The 19,251-nt window shown below is 25.7% G+C and overlaps 4 protein-coding genes across 5 annotated transcripts; 3 read left to right on the plus strand and 1 right to left on the minus strand.

Moving 5' to 3' along the window:
- The first annotated feature begins 534 nt into the window (after window positions 1-534).
- LOC132930895 (ATPase inhibitor, mitochondrial-like) lies at window positions 535-1,506 on the plus strand. 2 transcript variants are annotated; one of them, XM_060997000.1, is made up of 4 exons: window positions 535-826; window positions 897-974; window positions 1,064-1,208; window positions 1,268-1,506. In XM_060997000.1, the coding sequence occupies exons 2-4, from the start codon at window positions 913-915 to the stop codon at window positions 1,388-1,390; spliced, it is 330 nt and encodes a 109-aa protein (XP_060852983.1). In that variant the 5' UTR covers window positions 535-826; window positions 897-912; the 3' UTR covers window positions 1,391-1,506. The 2 variants fall into 2 exon arrangements, with proteins under 2 accessions (XP_060852983.1, XP_060852982.1); XM_060996999.1 differs by having other exon boundaries at window positions 536-974.
- A 3,213-nt stretch (window positions 1,507-4,719) lies between these two features.
- On the minus strand, window positions 4,720-6,688 carry LOC132930893 (MTOR-associated protein MEAK7). Its single transcript, XM_060996995.1, has one exon. The coding sequence runs from the start codon at window positions 6,220-6,222 to the stop codon at window positions 5,002-5,004; it is 1,221 nt and encodes a 406-aa protein (XP_060852978.1). The 5' UTR covers window positions 6,223-6,688; the 3' UTR covers window positions 4,720-5,001.
- A 3,684-nt stretch (window positions 6,689-10,372) lies between these two features.
- On the plus strand, window positions 10,373-12,517 carry LOC132930330 (stress-associated endoplasmic reticulum protein 2). The gene is made up of 3 exons (XM_060996158.1): window positions 10,373-10,773; window positions 10,852-10,924; window positions 12,136-12,517. Exons 1-3 carry the CDS (start codon window positions 10,690-10,692, stop codon window positions 12,171-12,173), a joined length of 195 nt encoding a protein of 64 aa, XP_060852141.1. The 5' UTR covers window positions 10,373-10,689; the 3' UTR covers window positions 12,174-12,517.
- Window positions 12,518-14,813: 2,296 nt separating this feature from the next.
- On the plus strand, window positions 14,814-17,409 carry LOC132928364 (transmembrane protein 50A). Its single transcript, XM_060992978.1, has 4 exons — window positions 14,814-15,160; window positions 15,217-15,323; window positions 16,500-16,663; window positions 17,058-17,409. Exons 1-4 carry the CDS (start codon window positions 15,056-15,058, stop codon window positions 17,165-17,167), a joined length of 486 nt encoding a protein of 161 aa, XP_060848961.1. The 5' UTR covers window positions 14,814-15,055; the 3' UTR covers window positions 17,168-17,409.
- The last annotated feature ends 1,842 nt before the right edge of the window (window positions 17,410-19,251 follow it).

Raw genomic sequence — 19,251 nt, forward strand, 5'->3', positions numbered from 1 at the left:
TAACTTTTTAACTCAAGACATTTTTTCGTAAAATATGATAAACTTCAAATGTACAGTAAAATGGTGAATATTAATGAATATGGGTCGACTACTGGTAGGAACTGTTTGAAAGAATAAACGACTAAAAAATAACAAATTTAAATGAAACAACCGTAAAACTTCGTGAGTTATGAATATTCTATAAACCAGAATTTTTTTTTTTATCTCTGCTCAGTAACTAATTGATAATAATTATTTAATGATAGTGACGATAGGCCGTTATAATTATGGGTTCTCAAATATTTTTTCTATGGTTCTCAAGCTGCACAACGTCGTTACGATGTTTGTAGTATTTACTATTTACGACTTAGATCATATACTACTTGTATATTATATAAGATTTACAAAATTACAACAAATATAATACAATGTATTTTGTCATGCAAATAACAACGTAGATAGTATTTATCTATCATCTGTTTCTAACTATATATATATAATGACAGAAAACAGCTGACAGAATAAAATATACCATAATATTATTTATAGTCAAATGGTATTTTGGATTTCGGAATGCATTATGCATTTATTTTTGTTTACCTAAAAGTAAACCTGTAAATGTAGTTCCGAGAGAGTGAGTGACTGTTCCATGGTGCACCATATGTCCATATTGTGCAATGCATCCTTAATCGTTTTACTACGTTCAAAGTGTTCAAATCTGTTTACTGTTTAGTATATTCGGCAGCCATTGTATTAACGTATTACGTGACTATTTATAAAAATTTGTATACAAAACACAACAGAACGACTTAAATTATATCTATAGACTGATTTATTATTGTAATACGTAAGTGCTTGAACGTAATATTGTCATTGAAAATCTACACATTTAAATACAAAATATTATAAAATCTTAGACCGTAGGAAATAGCAATGAACGTTTACTTGGCGAAGGCTTCAAAGTCTCTCTGTTCTATTAATACGTCAGCAATGAGGTAAGACGCATTTTCTATAATATTTTCATTTTTATCATTATATTATGCCAAGATTAATTTCTTTTTTATGGTTGTTCATTTGAGTTCAGTTTCAACAGATTCAAAAGTGATGGTTTGGGTAATTTGGGCAGTGGTGCTGGCAAAGGCGGCGGTGGTGGAGGTTCTATAAGAGAAGCTGGTGGTGCTATGGGTGAACGTGAAGCTGCTAATGAAGAAGAATATTTTTACATACAAGTACATACATTTAATGATTTTAGTTGGAGTTAATTTAATGGAATGTATTTTTTAAATAGCAACGGCAACAAGTAGAAAAAATGAAAAAGGATATTGAATTTTGTAAAGCAGAAATAGAGAAAAATATTGATGAAATCACTAAGGCTAAAGCTCAACTGGATAAGATTGGTGATAAACACTAAACTACTATGTACTTGCCTATTTTTATTTTTAATAATATAATATAATATCAAACTAGAATTGAATATGTATACAAAAATATATTTTCACAGTAAAACTACATTCTTATTCATATAAATGTTAGTATTTTTATTTTTTATTTAACCTTATCTGATGTTTAACCACCTAATATTTAATTCAAAACATACATACAATATTGATATCTTCTAAAAAATAATTCATCATCAAAAGTACAGAAAGAAAAAATTGTAGATTACAAAATTCTCACAGCATCTTATTTTTAATTAAGGTGATGGAATAAATACACCATTATATACTTATGCATTTTAAGTTATAATTAATGAATAGAAAAAATTAGATATAGTAATGATTAAGATTATTAACTTAATAAAGCTAAAGAATAATTATTTAATGAAAATTAAAAAAACAAATATATATTTAACATGAAAAATAATATAGAATAACTTTTTAATAATAACTATGTATTTTATTTTATTATTTTTAAACATTAACAATCATAGTAACAAATAATATTTTGATTTGTTTCACTACATAAAAAAAAAAGATATAATTATTAACATGTTGACTGCCATGCGGCCTCAAGAATATTTATTATTTGTACGCCAAGTTCATTTTTCAGTGTCATAAATTTGTATATTATTGTATACTATTGAATTTGAAAAAAAATTAAAAATACAAAAACAAAAATGTTAAAATTATTCCTGCTACGCCACAGTGCATTTTCTAGATCATTATTGTAGCGCCACGGAAAAGTTAATAATATAAATCCAAATTAATTTATGGCAGCCTGTGGCCATATAGCCTCCTATAAATGATATGGTGCGACAGCCGGCGGTCTAAAAATTATCAATACCTAATTATTTTTATACGGACGCCGGCGGCCGTATGGCAGTCAACGTGTTAAATCATTTAATTGAGTATATTTAAATTAGAATATATAGGAATTATAATGAAAATTATACTATGATTTATTCTTATCTAGTATTTTTTAAACATCTAGATTATTTGATGCCATTTAAGTGTGGTAAATGCTAAGTTCTTTATTTTAAACAAGCACCTCCCTTATTTTTTTTTCAGTTGAAGATTCATTTTATAATTTTATTTGATCTTAATTCAAATTTAAAGGATTATTCTTAAAAATTATAATATATTATATAATTTAAAGTATAACATTATTTAATTATATATTATGTTACTAATACTGAAGTAATAACATAGTAACATAGTAATTTATTAATGATCTCATATTTATATAATGTATGTATAATTTAGAATATCTACTAAGAGTAGTAGAATAATAAGTATGTTGTGACTGAAGTAAATAAAATATGAACAAAAAAATGTATAAATGCTTAGTTTTTTATGTAAACTTTCATTAATATTAATTTCTTATTTCTTTTAAACTAGATCAGAAAATCATTAGTAAGTATGCCTAATACTTCATAGCTATAAAATAGTAAACAATGTCACAATGTGGGACGTAATGAATTTGTCACATTCTTATTGGTTCGACGCCATAGGTTTAAATTTTATGTTTAATTATTACTAAATAAATAACATTTAAATTGTCAATAGTAAGTGGCGACTAAAATACTGTCACGTGCCTATGACTTGCTGAAAGTTAAATAAAAATAATAAGTGATATTCTTAAACAATAATTCATCCTCTAGTTTTAATAATTCAAAATGTTTATAAATGGTAATATTCTATCTTGATTAGTAATTTAATAATCATAATAATTAATATAAATAAATATTGATAAATTTCAGAAAAGTTTTAATGCTTAAATATGTAAATATATATACCAGAAATATTAGAAATTTATTAATTGTATGCAATATATTTGTATAATGTATTTTATTTTCATTTTAATTTAGTGAGATAGATCTCTGAAACCAGAGAGCAGATTTTGTTATTTGGGGTCTTGTTAGATTCACATTGGCTAGGAGAAGTGCTGTGAAGATTTTCAGAACTTTATTTTTTATAGTCAATTCACTACAGAGCTTCAAAAAAAATGAAAACACATTTTATTGAGCATTTTTTTATGTTTTTCAGCTTTATAGCTTTGTAGTGAGTTAACAATTGAAGATAAAGTTCTGAAAATCTTCACAGCACTTCTTTTAGCCAATGTGAATCTAACAAGACCCCAAATAATAAAATCCGTTATTCAGTTTCGGTATTCTACCACACTAAATGAAAATCTAGCAAAAAAATAACTATTTTTTTAACTGTGAAAAATTAAATAATTTATTTAGAAATTTTTAATCTCAAATTTTTCTAATTACTTGATAATCCCTTTTTAATTAGCTATCGACCAACTTTTTCGCTATAATAGTTTTGAGGAAAAGTTAAAAAATAGATTTTTTGGAATTGTTCATGCCGACGTTTTTGTGGATTCAAATCGTTTACCACTTGGGTATGATATCGGATCTCTCATTAATATTTTATGTTAAAACTAGCTTAATTATCCACCTACTCATTACAACTGAGTTATATTTTTATAATTTTCCTAGCTCAATTATATTTTATGATTATGACGCTGACTAAACATGCATATAAAGAAATCTCGTTAGACATAAATACATCTTAACTCCTTTAAATAACATCTTTGCTACAAGATGACAACTGATAATGGTTAGGTTAGTTTCCTTAGACGTTTTTATAGCACATGTCCTACAGGGTAATTATTTTATCACTATTATTTCAAAAAGTGTTGACTTTTTTCAAGATTTTTAGTTTCATCCTTTATTAAAATTATAATATTTTTATTTTTTTCACCTTTATATTTAATAGTGAAATCACTATCTTTATATAGTACTTTTGATTTTCAAATGGCAACTTATATTTAAAATGTCATAAAAAGTAGGGCTATATTTTTTATGAATTTTAACATTAAATTTATTATTTTTCATTTAACCATTAGTGAGTATAGCTACTCAAAGTTGGGTGGTTTGAGGTTTTTAGGTGCTTGTTCTACAGATTATTACGGCTGTGAGACATTGGTTACAAAGTTCATAACTGTGATCATACTGCATACTACATAGTCGATAACAAGTTTATTTCATATGATTTTATGAAACAAGAAGTATTATAAAAACCGAAAACCGCCCAATTTTGAAAAACTATATCTTGCTAAAAAAGTAATAATTTTAATGTTAAAATTCATAAAATCAAAAGTTGTTAGTGGTTTCGTTATTAAATGAAAATGAAAAAAAGCCAATACTTGATGAAATAATGAGTAATTACTGATAAAAGAATCACTGTATAAATCTTTTTTACTAAGAAATAATTAAATATACAAAAACAAATCTTATTATTTTAATAAGCTTTTATTTTTTATTAAATTAAAAAATTCAGACTTTTTTAATGTTATTTTAGAAATATGTATTTATGGTTTACAATAAATAAATAAATATAACTTGCTCAATTAAAATAAATAAAACAAACTGAAAAAAAAAAATAATTATAACACTATCAGATATTTTTTATGATTTATGAATTCTTGACAAAGCAAAAATGCAATTTATTAGACTAAAAACTGTTATAAATTGAGTCAAGTTAAACTAATAACATAATAATTGAACATCAGTATTCATTTAACTTCATCTTCATCTCTCAACCCATCAGAGTATTTTGTGCGTCCAGACATCTCCAATAGATTCATATCCCATTCATCTCTATCTGATGAAAGTTTCCTTTCTTCCTCTTCATCATCTAGTTTTGGTTTTTCTTTAACACACCATATTTCTAATGAATCAATCTTGAAATCTTTGTTAGCCGATAACATTGAATAGTCGTTAAATGTTGAACACGAAACACTACTTTTCCCAATGCCATACTCTGAATCTATCCATAATCCCCAATAGCCAAATTGGCCTCCCATTCCTATGCCATTTGGTAGTGTATACTGACCACTATTCATGTACATAAAATTATCATTATGTCCAGAAGAAACACATATATTCAAATTTGGATATAAAGAGAAAACAAAACAATTGGAATCTCCATAAAATTTAGGCTTTAATAGCCACGACTGTGAAGCATATCCTCCAAAGACATTACCAAAATTATCTTTTATAATTAAAATTGTACTTCCTTGGTCAATAATTGCCGCACTTAGTGATTGGAAGCTCTCACCGTGTGAACTACTTGAAAACAACAACCTCCAATTGTCTTGACAGTCAGCTGGTAAACTATTTTTTATGAACATTATCCATCCAAGATCTAAAATAGTTTTAAATGACTGTATGTATTTTTGATTTATATTGATAGCTGGAAGTAAATCTAGTTTCCGTGGCACTGAGTAAAGTGTAGTAACCAAAGCTCTATGCAATAGTCCAAGCAGAGTATTGCCGCGCAGCCATGCAGCAATATCACCTGTCATACCATCTTTTGACAATTGAGATGAAAGTTGAAGAATAGTATGTGCCTTAGCGCCAATTCTGATCCAATAGGCATACTCATCAGTATCCTTTAAACAAAGATTTATAGTTTCCAAAAGATCAATTGTGTATCGTTCAATGTTTGATTTTGCAAGTACAATCGACATTATTTTTAGGTAAGATTCATGGTACATTTCACAGGTTGATAAACATCGGTAGACATGCACCACACGCTGTCGACACGGTTTATTGGTTGCAAACAATTGTTTAATATGACTGTTCATGTTATGTGTTAAATATGAATTCCACCTGTGTAACAGTTCTTCCAAAGAAATAATTTCTTTATAGCTCATCAATTTATCGATAGCGTCATTTTCGTCAAACGTTAATGGATCTATAACACGATCGTGTTTGGATCCTTTGCCTCCCATTTTGGAATTTAAAAATATTACAAAAAATTACGGCTTAAAGTATGTAAAAACTATAGAAACGTTCTTACTGTATAATTCATTTTAGATAACTTCTATATCGATAATTTCCATTGAATATATTGTGCATCAACAATCAAGTGAACGATTAACGAAACAATTATTACAACTTACAATTAAAAAAACAAAACATTAAGTCGGTTGCTGTCCTAATGTCCTACGGCCTACTCACTACGCAGTACACACCACACGAATTGTGACCCGACTAGAGATGAAGGAATTTTTATTATCAACAATCGTTGTCAAATTAAACACGGTGTCACATACGATTATATTATGATAGTCAAATGGTCGATAACATTATGATTATAATATTGTAAACAAAATAATGGTTGCATCACAGAAAAGACATAACATGACAAATAAAATATAGTATGATCACTACAAATTAAATTTCGTTCAGTAACGCGCATAGAACAGTGAGAAATTTCCCCGTCTTTATTATGAACTTTATTATGAGCACCACAATACCAACCACCAATGAAAAGCGGTGGAAGATCTGTTTTCCACAATATTGCGTAATGCGTAGCGCGTAGGTATCATTAAGATGAGTACGATGTGATCGTTATAATATGAGGTCAATTGTCTATCACTCTTTGTACTTATATGGCTATACTATAGAGTAGATTTAATATATTCTGTGCCTATATTTTACTTCATATATTATTATTCTTAACCTCTCCTCACACGGCACACACGGCAAAATTAAATCTGGAGTGTTCATTATTTTGCAAGAATATTTTATATTATATGTTGTTTCAAAACGTTAAGATTGTGTTCAGAAAGTTTTTAATCCCTAATTTTAACATCATGCTTTAGCAAAGAAAATCACGTTTTAAAAATATATAGAGAATATTATTATTTATTAACATATTATTAGTATTTATTTTTCACGATTATTATACACAGTTACAAAATTAGTAAAAAAATTCTTCTCCAATAAACAACAAAAATCTCAATAAATTATTCTGTCTGTGTACAAAATAAAAAGAATGATAATAATCAGCTGAATTTATGTATAAAGTTAAAAATAACATTAAACATTAACTCAATGGACACAATTTTAGAAATAAACGAATTAATACTTACTTTTGTAGAATTCATTAGGAACGCGTGTAGGTACTAGATATTTCATGGATACAGTTATCGAGTAGATTTTAAAATTTGAATATAAGATACAGTCTGAAACTGCAATGCCATCAGAAAAACATTCTGTAGTTTTCCATGTATGAATTATTTTACATTTGATTTGTGCGCAGACGGTTGTTTAATGAACTGTACGATATCATTATATAATATTCAATCCCTAAAAATGGTAATTGTTAACATAAAACTTTATAAATTATTTTATTTATTTGAACAAGATAACATAATACTCATAGCCTATAGGACCACATCGTAATAAAATTTTAAATAATTGTAATATGGTATATATATAAGACGATACATAATTAATATTACAGTAAAAAAGATCAACATAATTAAAAAAATTGATAATTTACATTTATATTTTCATAATATTTTATAATATTAAAATCTATTAAATATTATTATACCTATTATTGTATATTTTTTATTTAATAAGGAAAATTTACAATATACTAATAGTACATAATAACTAAATCATATTAATGACAAAAAAAAAATCCATATATAAGTATATGGAGACATATGAGGAGACAAACCCATTGGTAATACCTCTAAAATTATTGTAGAATATTTAAAGGCAATTATTGTATTTTAGTGCCAGTCAACTAAATTTATTGGAAAACAAACTTAAAAATTTCGCTTTTTTAGTTTTTTCCATTCTAATATACAGTATTTATTAAAAAATATTTATACCGATTTTTCAGATTTCAATTTTATAAACTTCATATTCATATAGGCTAAGTTTAACGAGTTGGATACTTGGATATGAATAATTACTTGTATTTAATAATTAATTTTTATGACGTTATTCGTGTCGTTTGTGATTGGGTTCATTATCCGTGTTTGATGTAATATTATGTTTATTTAATTTTTTTAATATTTTAAAAATACTGAAAAAATCAGCCAATTGTTAAACTCGTTGAAAAAAATAAAACCATAATAATAATATACCTCGTTAATCGTCATTGAGTAGGTCACTGTAATGATTTTGTTAAATTTTTGGATAGTCTACCTTTATGAATACATCTCTTCTAATTTAATTATAAAAAAAATAGTAAGTAGTTAATAGCTTATTCTTATTTAATAATACTTAAATAGTACTTTTGAATTAATGTAGTGATTTTTTTATACATATATGATTTTTTAATTTCAACATTTTTCGTACATTAACCCATCGTTATATTATCGATATTTTTTGTATTCAGATATTCTTATCCTATTTGACAGTGGACTAGTGGAGTAGTGGACACATACACTATCGGATATATGCTCCTATATTCCATTCACCGGGAGAATGTGGTTATTTTGCGCATACGATTATACTATTGGTGCCAAGGATGCTTTGGGTGTTTGCGGCAATACATGACGTGTTTTGGTTTGTTCCAAAATCTTTCGGCGAACGGAATCGCCAAGAAGGCAAGAACTAAAACGTATATAAAATAATAAATGATGGTCGACAACATCATAGACTTATCACTTATATAAGTTTATGGACAACATAGATCAAGGATGGCTAACTTTAATACACTTATCGACCTCCAAGATTTTCTAGGTTGTCGCGATCGACCAAAAAAAAAAAAAAGATTGTCAATAAACAAAAATATATTATGTACATGTGTGTTACACTTATTTTATTCGATATCTGTGTATAATCTCTTTTTTCATAGATATTTATTGTTTTTTTTCTGAACATAATTTTTATATTCGTGGGAAATACAAAGATATAAATTTACAAATTTACAAAAAAAATGTTTAATTGTGTTCTGAAAAAAATTCAAAAATTCAAGAAAATGCGAAAGGGTGTCGTGTTCGACTCAAATTCATCTCACGATCGACTGGTTGGCTACCCCTTGACATAGACCACTGCAATAATGCACCTATTTTGCCTATACTATACGCCGGTCAACACTATGTGCGTTGTATGTAAAATAATATTATATTATTAATATTAATATTTTATACGGTATATATAATAAAGTGGTGCAACTAGGGGGAAGTAAGGGGTTGTACCCACTACCCTTCACAATTTCTTCGAGGCCTAGTGCAATAACCTATATAATCTATATTAACGATTGTTAATGTACCTATATGAATATACGATAGGTATTAAATATTTTATTTTTGTTCATAATATAAATAATATAATAATAAACTTCAATGTAAAATTAATTGGTTGCTATCAAGATTTACTGTTATAGATTCATTAGGACAATAAAAAGTAAGAACTATGAAGTCTAAAATAATGATACAAACTCCGCTTCTAAAATCGTATTATTTTCAGGACGTTAGGTCAGAAACTCAGAAGTGAATAATAATTAAACAATTGCATAGCTATCGCATCAGTTAAGCTTAACTTGTGTAACATATTATAATTGGTATAGAAAATAGAAATCGTTCATGTTTTCTTTTATATTTTTTGGAAAACATATGCAATAATGTTATGAATCATTTTTAATTGTGTAGCATATTATGCAAGTAAACATTCATAAGTATGCGTCATGCTTATAATATAATATAGGTACTGTATAATTTATATACTCGTACTTAAATACTTCATAAATATTTTATTAATTATATATCACCATGATAGTATCATGTAAATAATATTATGCTAAACAATCCGTTATCAATGTATCAATACTGCGGTCCACGGACTATAAAATACATATATACCGTATACATAATCCTTTATCAATTTTTTTTTTACTTAAGAACTTTTTATAATTATAAAAACTCAACAATTAAATTTTAACATGATATATCGATATATTATGAAATTGTGACTAATAAGTAATAATACAAAGATATAAATAATATCATGTATTATTGTAATGAATTTAAAGTTGTTATTATCATCGTTTCACAGTTGGTTAGGCTGACTTCATTATCTGCCCACGTCACCGCTGCGTCTTATAAACAAGACGTGTTGCTACGAATCGCCTGTGATAACGACGTGCCAACGCGGACCGCACCACGACGACCGCCACTTACGTCTGACTGGCATTGCCACAGCGCCACCCGCCTTACGATTTTACGAGTTACAGCAACACTAGTTTAATCAACAATCAGTGTTTAGCAGCGTTGAACAAGCGGTTCTTATTTGACATTCACTATTGTATTCCACCGCCAGGCGCCAGTCACGACACGTCAGTGTGCCATTGCACGTCAACGATACTCTATTGCTATTTGCTATCGTACGCATCAGTTTTTGCCACGTATTCACGTTATTTTTGCAATAGCCTATCGTCCGAAACGTAAAAAATGGCACCAAAACAGAGGATGAGGATCGCCAACGAAAAGGCCAGCAAAAATATCACACAGCGGGGCAACGTACCAAAATCGACGGTAAGTGAAGAACCTCCCTTTATTCCGAGGGAAGTTCGTTCCATTCCCTTGATTTATTTTATATTTTACGTTTTTCAGAAATCGGAAAAAAACAAAACACCTGTTAGTCCGTGGCTACTGGCGCTGTTTTTGTTTGTTGTCTGCGGATCTGGTACGTTTTTGTTTTTAATTTTACCTTTTTGTTTGTCTCGATAATATTTATAGCCAATATTAATAGTTACGAGTATGTGACATAGATTTATTCATATAGTTTAAACTGATTGAACAACATGATTTATTGTCTTTTGTTTTGTTGTCATCATGTTTATAGACTGTACAGGTGTTTTACCTGTGTAAAGGTATATTTTTCATGTAAGCGTTGAATATATTTTAGAATTATTATTTTATTTTAAATTTAAAGTAAACAAACCAATTTAATTATTGGGGTACAATTACTATAATATTTAGTGCTAGATACCGCTAAACAAGAATAGCTATTTACAAAATATACATAATATTTATTACTTTTTGATGTCGTTTAATTAAATCAAAATATATTTCTAAACCAAAAGGCAAAAAGTCAATCTATACTTTGTGTAGCAAGATAACGCGCTGATTCTGCGCAACCCCCGCGTTATACTGCTATCAAAACTGGTTCGGCTATGACTGGGTGTCACTTGGGAATGCACAGAAAAGCTGATTTTGGTTCTCTTGCTGGACTAACTTGTAATTTTTAACTAATCTAAACAAATTGATATTTTATATTTATATATAAATAATTATTAAATGTAATCATATAAATTATAAGTTATACAATAACTAGAGTAAATTCTAATGTATTTTATGTTTTTTACTGACATTTTTAGAGACTTGCTTATTAAACTGTATTATAAACTTGTACGAAATGCTATTTAAAAACTAAGGTTATTTATTTGGTTGGAACATATTAACTTTGACCAAAACCCACCAACATCAAACTATCATGTATTATTTACAAAAAATGTATTCATATTTAATGTTATAATATAGTGTAAAATATTCTCAAAGTCCCTTTAACAACTGCTGCTGCATGTATATAACATTGAAATTAAATTCCATAGAAAAAGTGAATTTTTAATCCACTACAATATGGTTTTATAGTTATATTTAAGTGCAGTAGTCAAAAAGTTAAATATACAATCATCAAATAATACTTTATTTTATAGTTTTATTAATTTAAAATTAATATATAAGGTAGTTTAACTTCAATTTTTAAATAAATAAATAATTCTGAAATATGTTTTGAAACTAATCAAATAATAAAAAAAAATATGTATATTATATTTGTATTAAAATGTGCTATTACTAACACATTATAATTTTCATTTGTTTTTTTTTTTTCAGTTATATTTCAACTCATACAAAGCATAAGGAGTGCATGAATACCAATTCTCTATGTTACTACAATTAATATTTTCATCATCATTCTTGCATCTCAAAATGTTATTCCCATCAATGTATTTTTTTTTTTTAAATGTGTTATTTTTTTCTGGTAAATAATTATTTCTTTATTATAATTTTATTCTTACATATTATTATTTTTTTTTTTAAATGAAACATTAATATGCAATTTATACTTCATAATTTTTTTAAGAAGTGTAAACAATTTTTGTTATAACAGTAATTCTCAAAATCTTTATACGTTATTAATTATATTTTTTTATCAGTGCTAATTGAAACACTTGTGTATATATATAATAAATTGAAACTAAATGAATATGTTAAATGAAGACCTAAAATTTAATTTTTGGTTCCTTGTATTAACAAATTCTCATTAATTTATTTTTTACAGTGGCTTGTGACTGGCAGATGTATATAATACATCTTTCTTTCCAAGAATATATATATATATAAATTGATTCTTAAATCAATTATATGACCATTGACCATATACTATATTAATTTGTAAAACACACAATTAATATTTAAATTTGTTAAATTGTCTTATATCTTAAGTAAAAAAGTGGGCAAGTAGGTAATCACAGTATAGTGGGTAGTAAATGTACTTGTTGATTGAGCAAGTCACTGTAATACTAACTGAATTTAATGATAAATTATTGCTTACAGAAAAGAATCCTGGGATATGTTATGGCCAGGCTATATTATAAGTATATTTTAAAATAAATCTATTTACTTTGTTACTATAATACTATAGTAAAATATTTTACTATTAATAATGTGATAGATTGTGGTTTGAATTAATATTTTCAAAAATCAAATTTATTATATTTACATCATGTATCAACTTTTGAATCAAGACCAACTTACTAGTTACTGTAAAAATGCATAATTAGATTTGTGTTTATAAAATAGTTTAAAAACAATCTAAATATTTTGAAAATTTTCATTCTATAGTAAAAAATAATTAAAAAAAAGTTTCAATTTTACAAAATAATTTTTTAAATTACAATAACAACAGAAATTTTTTCTCTTGTATGCCGATCATGTAACATCGTTATTCCACCGTTCCGCAATTTTATTCTAAATGTAAATTAAACAACTTCAATTCTTTTTGTTGAAATAAATAAATAAATAAATTTTTAAATAAATTAAAAATATTTTAGAAAAAAATCACATTTTATTTTAGACACATCTTAATACGACAATACTGTTCTAGGTCTTTAGGATTTAAATTTTAAACCTACAAATTACAATTACAAAATGTCAAGTGCATAGCACATCATGCTTTTGTGATGACTGGTAAAGTGGACAATTTATTTAGGTTTGATAGTTTGACTGTTTTTTTTTTTGTCTTGAGTTGACACTCATCACGCCTGTTCGATATATATCCTAACTTGGACTCAATTGTTCAACAACTTAAAAATAAAATAAATCCAGTCAACTCCAGACCACTAGCTAAATTATACTGTTTTTAATTTCATTCAAAGTCAACCCACCACTGTTAATCTTGCAGTGTTCTCGTGCAAATCGATGCGTGTCTTTTAGTCGGCGATTCGAGCGTGAAAAACGCACGACAAGCTCAAAAACCATATGATGTCTCGATTCGTATGAGAATCTTACAAAAAATACAACTAGAGTGATTATTTTTACATTTATGATAGTATTCTAAAAATAATATAAAAAAAACCCAGATTTTGAAGATAGAAAAAAAATCTTCATTGTGGGCCATCAAGTGACCTTATCCATTTCAGAAACACCCTATATATAAAAAGTTTGCGCATTTGTATGTTTGAGATTTTAAATTTTTGTTAGAATTACTTACAATTAATTTTTTATAAATATTACATAAACAAATTTACAAATTGCTTTTAAGTCGGGCATACAATTTTTAAAATGTATAGAACAAAATTTTAAATAGCAAAAAAAAAATTGAAAATTGTATGATGTGTGGTATACTTACTAAAGGTTTACATGAATATTTAGTGAAAATTATAAATAGCTTAAACTTAGAAAATTATTAATGCAATAGCTCAGATTAATCATTAATTATTTATTTAATCTGTGGTAAATGGTAATAGCTAGTATTAAACAAAATATCAAAAATAATGATTATATCATGAGTGAACTACAAAAATATGATAGTAATTTGTAAAAAAATAGTGACTACAGAAATGTATAAACCTAATCTGACTTTGAATCACGAATCAAGATATATATATATATATATTAAGGTATATCTTAATTCGCGCTTTGAATGATTATAATTAATAATTTTCGAAATGTTTATTTTCTGAAAGAACTAACGACAAAGCTTATACTAAATTGTCAATTACTACAATGTAATAGTACATAAATCCAAAAATAACTTAAAAATTGCTAAATATTTATACAAATAACAATAACCAAAATATTTATAAAATAATAATATTATGATATCTATATTGTTATATTTTGTGTCTTATATCTATGCACAATAGTAAATTAGTATTCACTAATTGTTTAAAATATGAATATTTAGTATTTTAGTGTCTACAGTTATTTATTTTTGAATTACAAAAAACTATTTTGTTATCATTGTTAACTTGTTATCAATGTAATCATATTATAAATATTATATATAAACAGTAGTCAGATGTACAGCCTTAGATGGTGGTAAATACGCCGTAAATACAATAGTATTTGGTATTTGGCTTATTGTTTTAGTTTTTTATGCTTCTGTGGTTTAAGACGTCTTACTTGTTTGTGTAAATTTGTTTATTCATAAAACATTTTACAAATTCTTAATATACTGCAATCATACTTAAAAACAAATATATTACTCTACGTCCATTTTGAACTCCTGGAATCTTTTTTATTTTAAACAATGCCTATGGACTGTATGGATAACGTGAACTTGGGAAATTGTTTGTGGTTTGAAGGAGGAAGTGAAAAAAGAAATGTTGTAGCTGGGATGATATCAGGACTTCTGGTATGTGAAATTTATATTATTTAGAAATATTGTTATTGCTAATTATTGTTTAACAGTTTGCAGTCGGATGGTGGCTTATAATTGATGGAATGGCTGTAAACCCTAGTCAAGTACCTGGTACCTATCATATATGTGGATTGGTTGGAACATTTTCATTGTTTATGTAAGTATATATAAAAATAAATATACATATCATAATTCTATAGACATAAAAATAATGAAATTGAACTAAATCATGTTTTTATCATTTTTCATAATTTTTTAATAGTTTTAATTAAATTATTTATCAAGAATATACTATAAATACTAAAAAAACTCATTAACAATCAAAAGTATCAACTATATAATATTTACTACTGAAAAATGGGCTTACATGTTCAAATCAAAACAAGTCCATTGGTTGAAAAGTTTTTCACAGAAATAATAAAAAAACATCATTGCTAAACCACTAGTTCACTTGTTTTGCTCAGACTCTAAATGTATAGTTTTAAATTTTAATAATATAACTATTCAATTTACAATCTATGGATATTATATGAAACTATTAACTACTTTATTATAAAATATATTTTCAAAAATATAAAAGTAATGTATCTGAACATACAGATACAATTATAATTATTAAATAATAATACTATTCAGTGAAATAAAATCATTATGCTAGTTTCAATTCAAAAAAAGTCTCGGGGAAAAAAATGGTACAAATTAGAATATTTTAAATAAAACATAAAATCACTATGTAAAACTGTAAATGTTTTCTAAAAAAACTAGTACAGTCATAATAATATTTATAACTAAGAAATAATAGCTAATAAGTATATAAAACAACCATTATAAAAAACTAATAATTATAAAAAAAATAGGTCAGGAAAACTTAATACATTTCAGAGTACAAAGTTAACTTTAAAAATAAAAAATTATTAACGCTTTAACTTAATATTTTGAGCTATAGCTTTTAAAAAGTCTTTAAGTTCCATTTAATACTTTCTTCTGCATCACTACCATTATCGTGCAATATAAGTTTTATAAGTCTATAAATGTAATAAATGTATAATATTAAGTGAATAGTAGATTTTATCATTTTATTTGTGGTTTTTACACCAAATTAATTTATTATACAGAGCGATTATACATGTTTATATCATAACATATCGTACAAAGTGATAATATAAGTTTTATTTAAAATATTCTAATTTGTACTTTTTTCCCTATCATCCAATGTTTCATACACAACTCTGTCTTCAATGGTGATAGCCAATAGGTTAATTGATTTTTTGTTTTTATAGTAATAACTGTACAAATAATTTATTTTGTATTAAAATTTTGTTTGTATATTTAGGATTAATGTTGTATCTAATTCTCAAATTCGAGGAGAAGCTTACTCTGGAGGATGGTTTGGACCTAGAGGAGCTCGTAGTTGGTTATTTATGGGTTTTGTATTGGGTTTTGCTGCTTTAATTGCTGCTTGTTGGATATTTTTTGCTGATTTTGTAGCAGCTAAAGGTAAGACATCTATATAATTACAGTCGTTGCCAGATAAAATGAGACAGCAGTGGCGGTGCTTTTCAGAAAGTGTAGGCCAAACTAGTCGCAGTATGTTATTATTATTTAATTTTTTTTTATTATTATTATTAATTAATACAATTTTTATTTTTTATTATAAAATAATAGAATATTATCAGAATATTTGATTTTAAATTAATAAAGTAAAATTAGTTTTACTACATAATTAGTTATGTATATTTTCGATAATAATATAGTACGGAGAACCCCTGGTTTTTTGTTATCACGCCGCCGCCATCTTAATTTATTTGGCAACAACTGTGCAATTGTATATTTATATTTATTAATATTTTGGTGCACCTATTAAAATTTTAAACATTAATTTCATTTTTAGGTTCAACTAAACCAAATATGACAGTTGGACTTGAACTGTTTTTCCAGAATGCATTTATATTTGCTGCATCTCTGATTTACAAATTTGGTCGTGTGGAAGATCAATGGTAAAGAAAAAAATAATATTTAAATGATTAATATTGTATTACATTAAAAAAAATTATATAATATTCAATGTCTACAAAATCTAAATTGTGTGTGTAATAAATAATAAGCAGTTAAGACTATATTATTGTAAATATTTTTTTTTAAATAAAAATTTTAACTATTGTATATTAAAAAAAAATACAAACTAGTTGATTAATTTATTTAAATTTTAATCTCAAATATAAAAAATTTGAATTATCCGCTTATTTTATTGAATTAATTTTTTATAATATTAATCTAATTCTATTGAATATATTATAGATTTTCTACTTCTGAAAAAAATGAACTTGAATTTTTCATTAAATTAAAAATTATTAAATACTTAGCTACATTATTTTTTTCTAAGTTTGCTATTGTGCCTATTGAATGAGCAAATTATAATCTTTAAGTCATCAAATGTGAATAAAAAAATAATATTTCAGTATTATTCCAGATAGAATATCAAGTTTTAGAGGTTTTTTTAATTTATGCATAACTAAATTATGTTTATTATATTATTATTTATTTAACTATTTTTATTATATTGTTTCGATTAATTATTAAATTATGAATAATTATGATCTAATTAAAATTATTTTAGTAATCTAGATTTCAGTTTAATCCTAAATCTATTCAATACAAGTACCATTTTTTACTATCTTACAGTTAAGCTATTTAAAACATATAATTGTATTACTATATTTAAACATCTCAAAAGTTACAAATTAATTATCTTATGATAATATATTTGCAATATATATTGTTTATGTGTTTACTATATTATTATCAATTTTTTAATTTACAATTTATAATGTATGAAATCAGTGGTGTGTCTAGGACCAAAATTCAGGACAGGCCTGGTTACATTCAATGTGCTTATATAAATAAAACAATTCTTGTTTTTAATGTTAAATTGCATATTTTGGGTATACTTAAGGGTTAAAAATCACACAGAGGACTCACCTCTGTATGAAATTGTATTTGGTATTGCTGTCTACAATAATAAAATATGCATATAAACATAAGTTAAGTTAATTTGATTTATATGGGTATAGTTGAATATATAACACAAAAATAAACAATATCTAAAGATTTTAAAACATAAATTTAAATAAGTTATACATTTCGGAAAACATTTTTAATACAGTCAACCAACCATATATTTATGTATATTTTTTGTGTTGAGCTTATTCAAGGTATGTGCTGCTATATTCAATAAAATAATTGTTTACTTACAAGTTTTTTAAGTTTACAAATATATGGTTATAACTTAAAAGTATTATAGACAATGTCTCAAAAAAGCCTTCATTAGCATACCACTAATGTATCTATTGTGTTTATAACATACAATTTTAGAAAATTAGAGTGTACATTTTTTAGCTGCTTTGAATTATGGTATATTATTCCACACATAGAATGTTAATGAAAAATATTTGATATACAAGGTGATTCATAAAGCATAAAACACTATCTTAAAAAGTATTCATTTTTTTCCAATTTTTTTTTTCTTTAAAATTTTAGTTCTATGCTGTTCTAGAATTATGTAATTGTTTATTATTTTTCATCCTTATATTTTTTAGGTAATCCATCATCAACTTTTAATTTTCAAACCTAACCCATACTAAAAATGTCATTATTTAATAAGGTTTTTTTTCTTATGAATATCATGTTTAAATTTAAATTTTTCTTTAATTCGAGATCCTCAAAGTTGGGGGGTTTTGAGAGGTATATGTGTGTAAATGTGTTATACCTAGTCAGTATCGCAGGCCGCAGAAATTGGGATTTTTATGCTCCAGCGTAAAAGATAATACATTTTTCAAATCAATTATATAATACTAGAACAGCATAAATCTAAAATTTTGAAAAAAAAAAATTGGAAAAAAATGAATACTTTTTGAGATAATGAATGTTTTACGCTTTATAATCACCAAGTTATGATGTTTTACTATAGACCATGTAGGTGCATATGTTACTCAAGAATCAATTGCATACTTTCAATTAGTAAAATCTAAGGATAAAATATCTCATGAAGTCATGAACTTCAACCAAAACTCACTGTAAGATTTGTC

The sequence above is a fragment of the Rhopalosiphum padi genome, chromosome 4, assembly GCF_020882245.1.
Source record: "Rhopalosiphum padi isolate XX-2018 chromosome 4, ASM2088224v1, whole genome shotgun sequence".
NCBI lineage: Eukaryota > Metazoa > Arthropoda > Insecta > Hemiptera > Aphididae > Rhopalosiphum > Rhopalosiphum padi.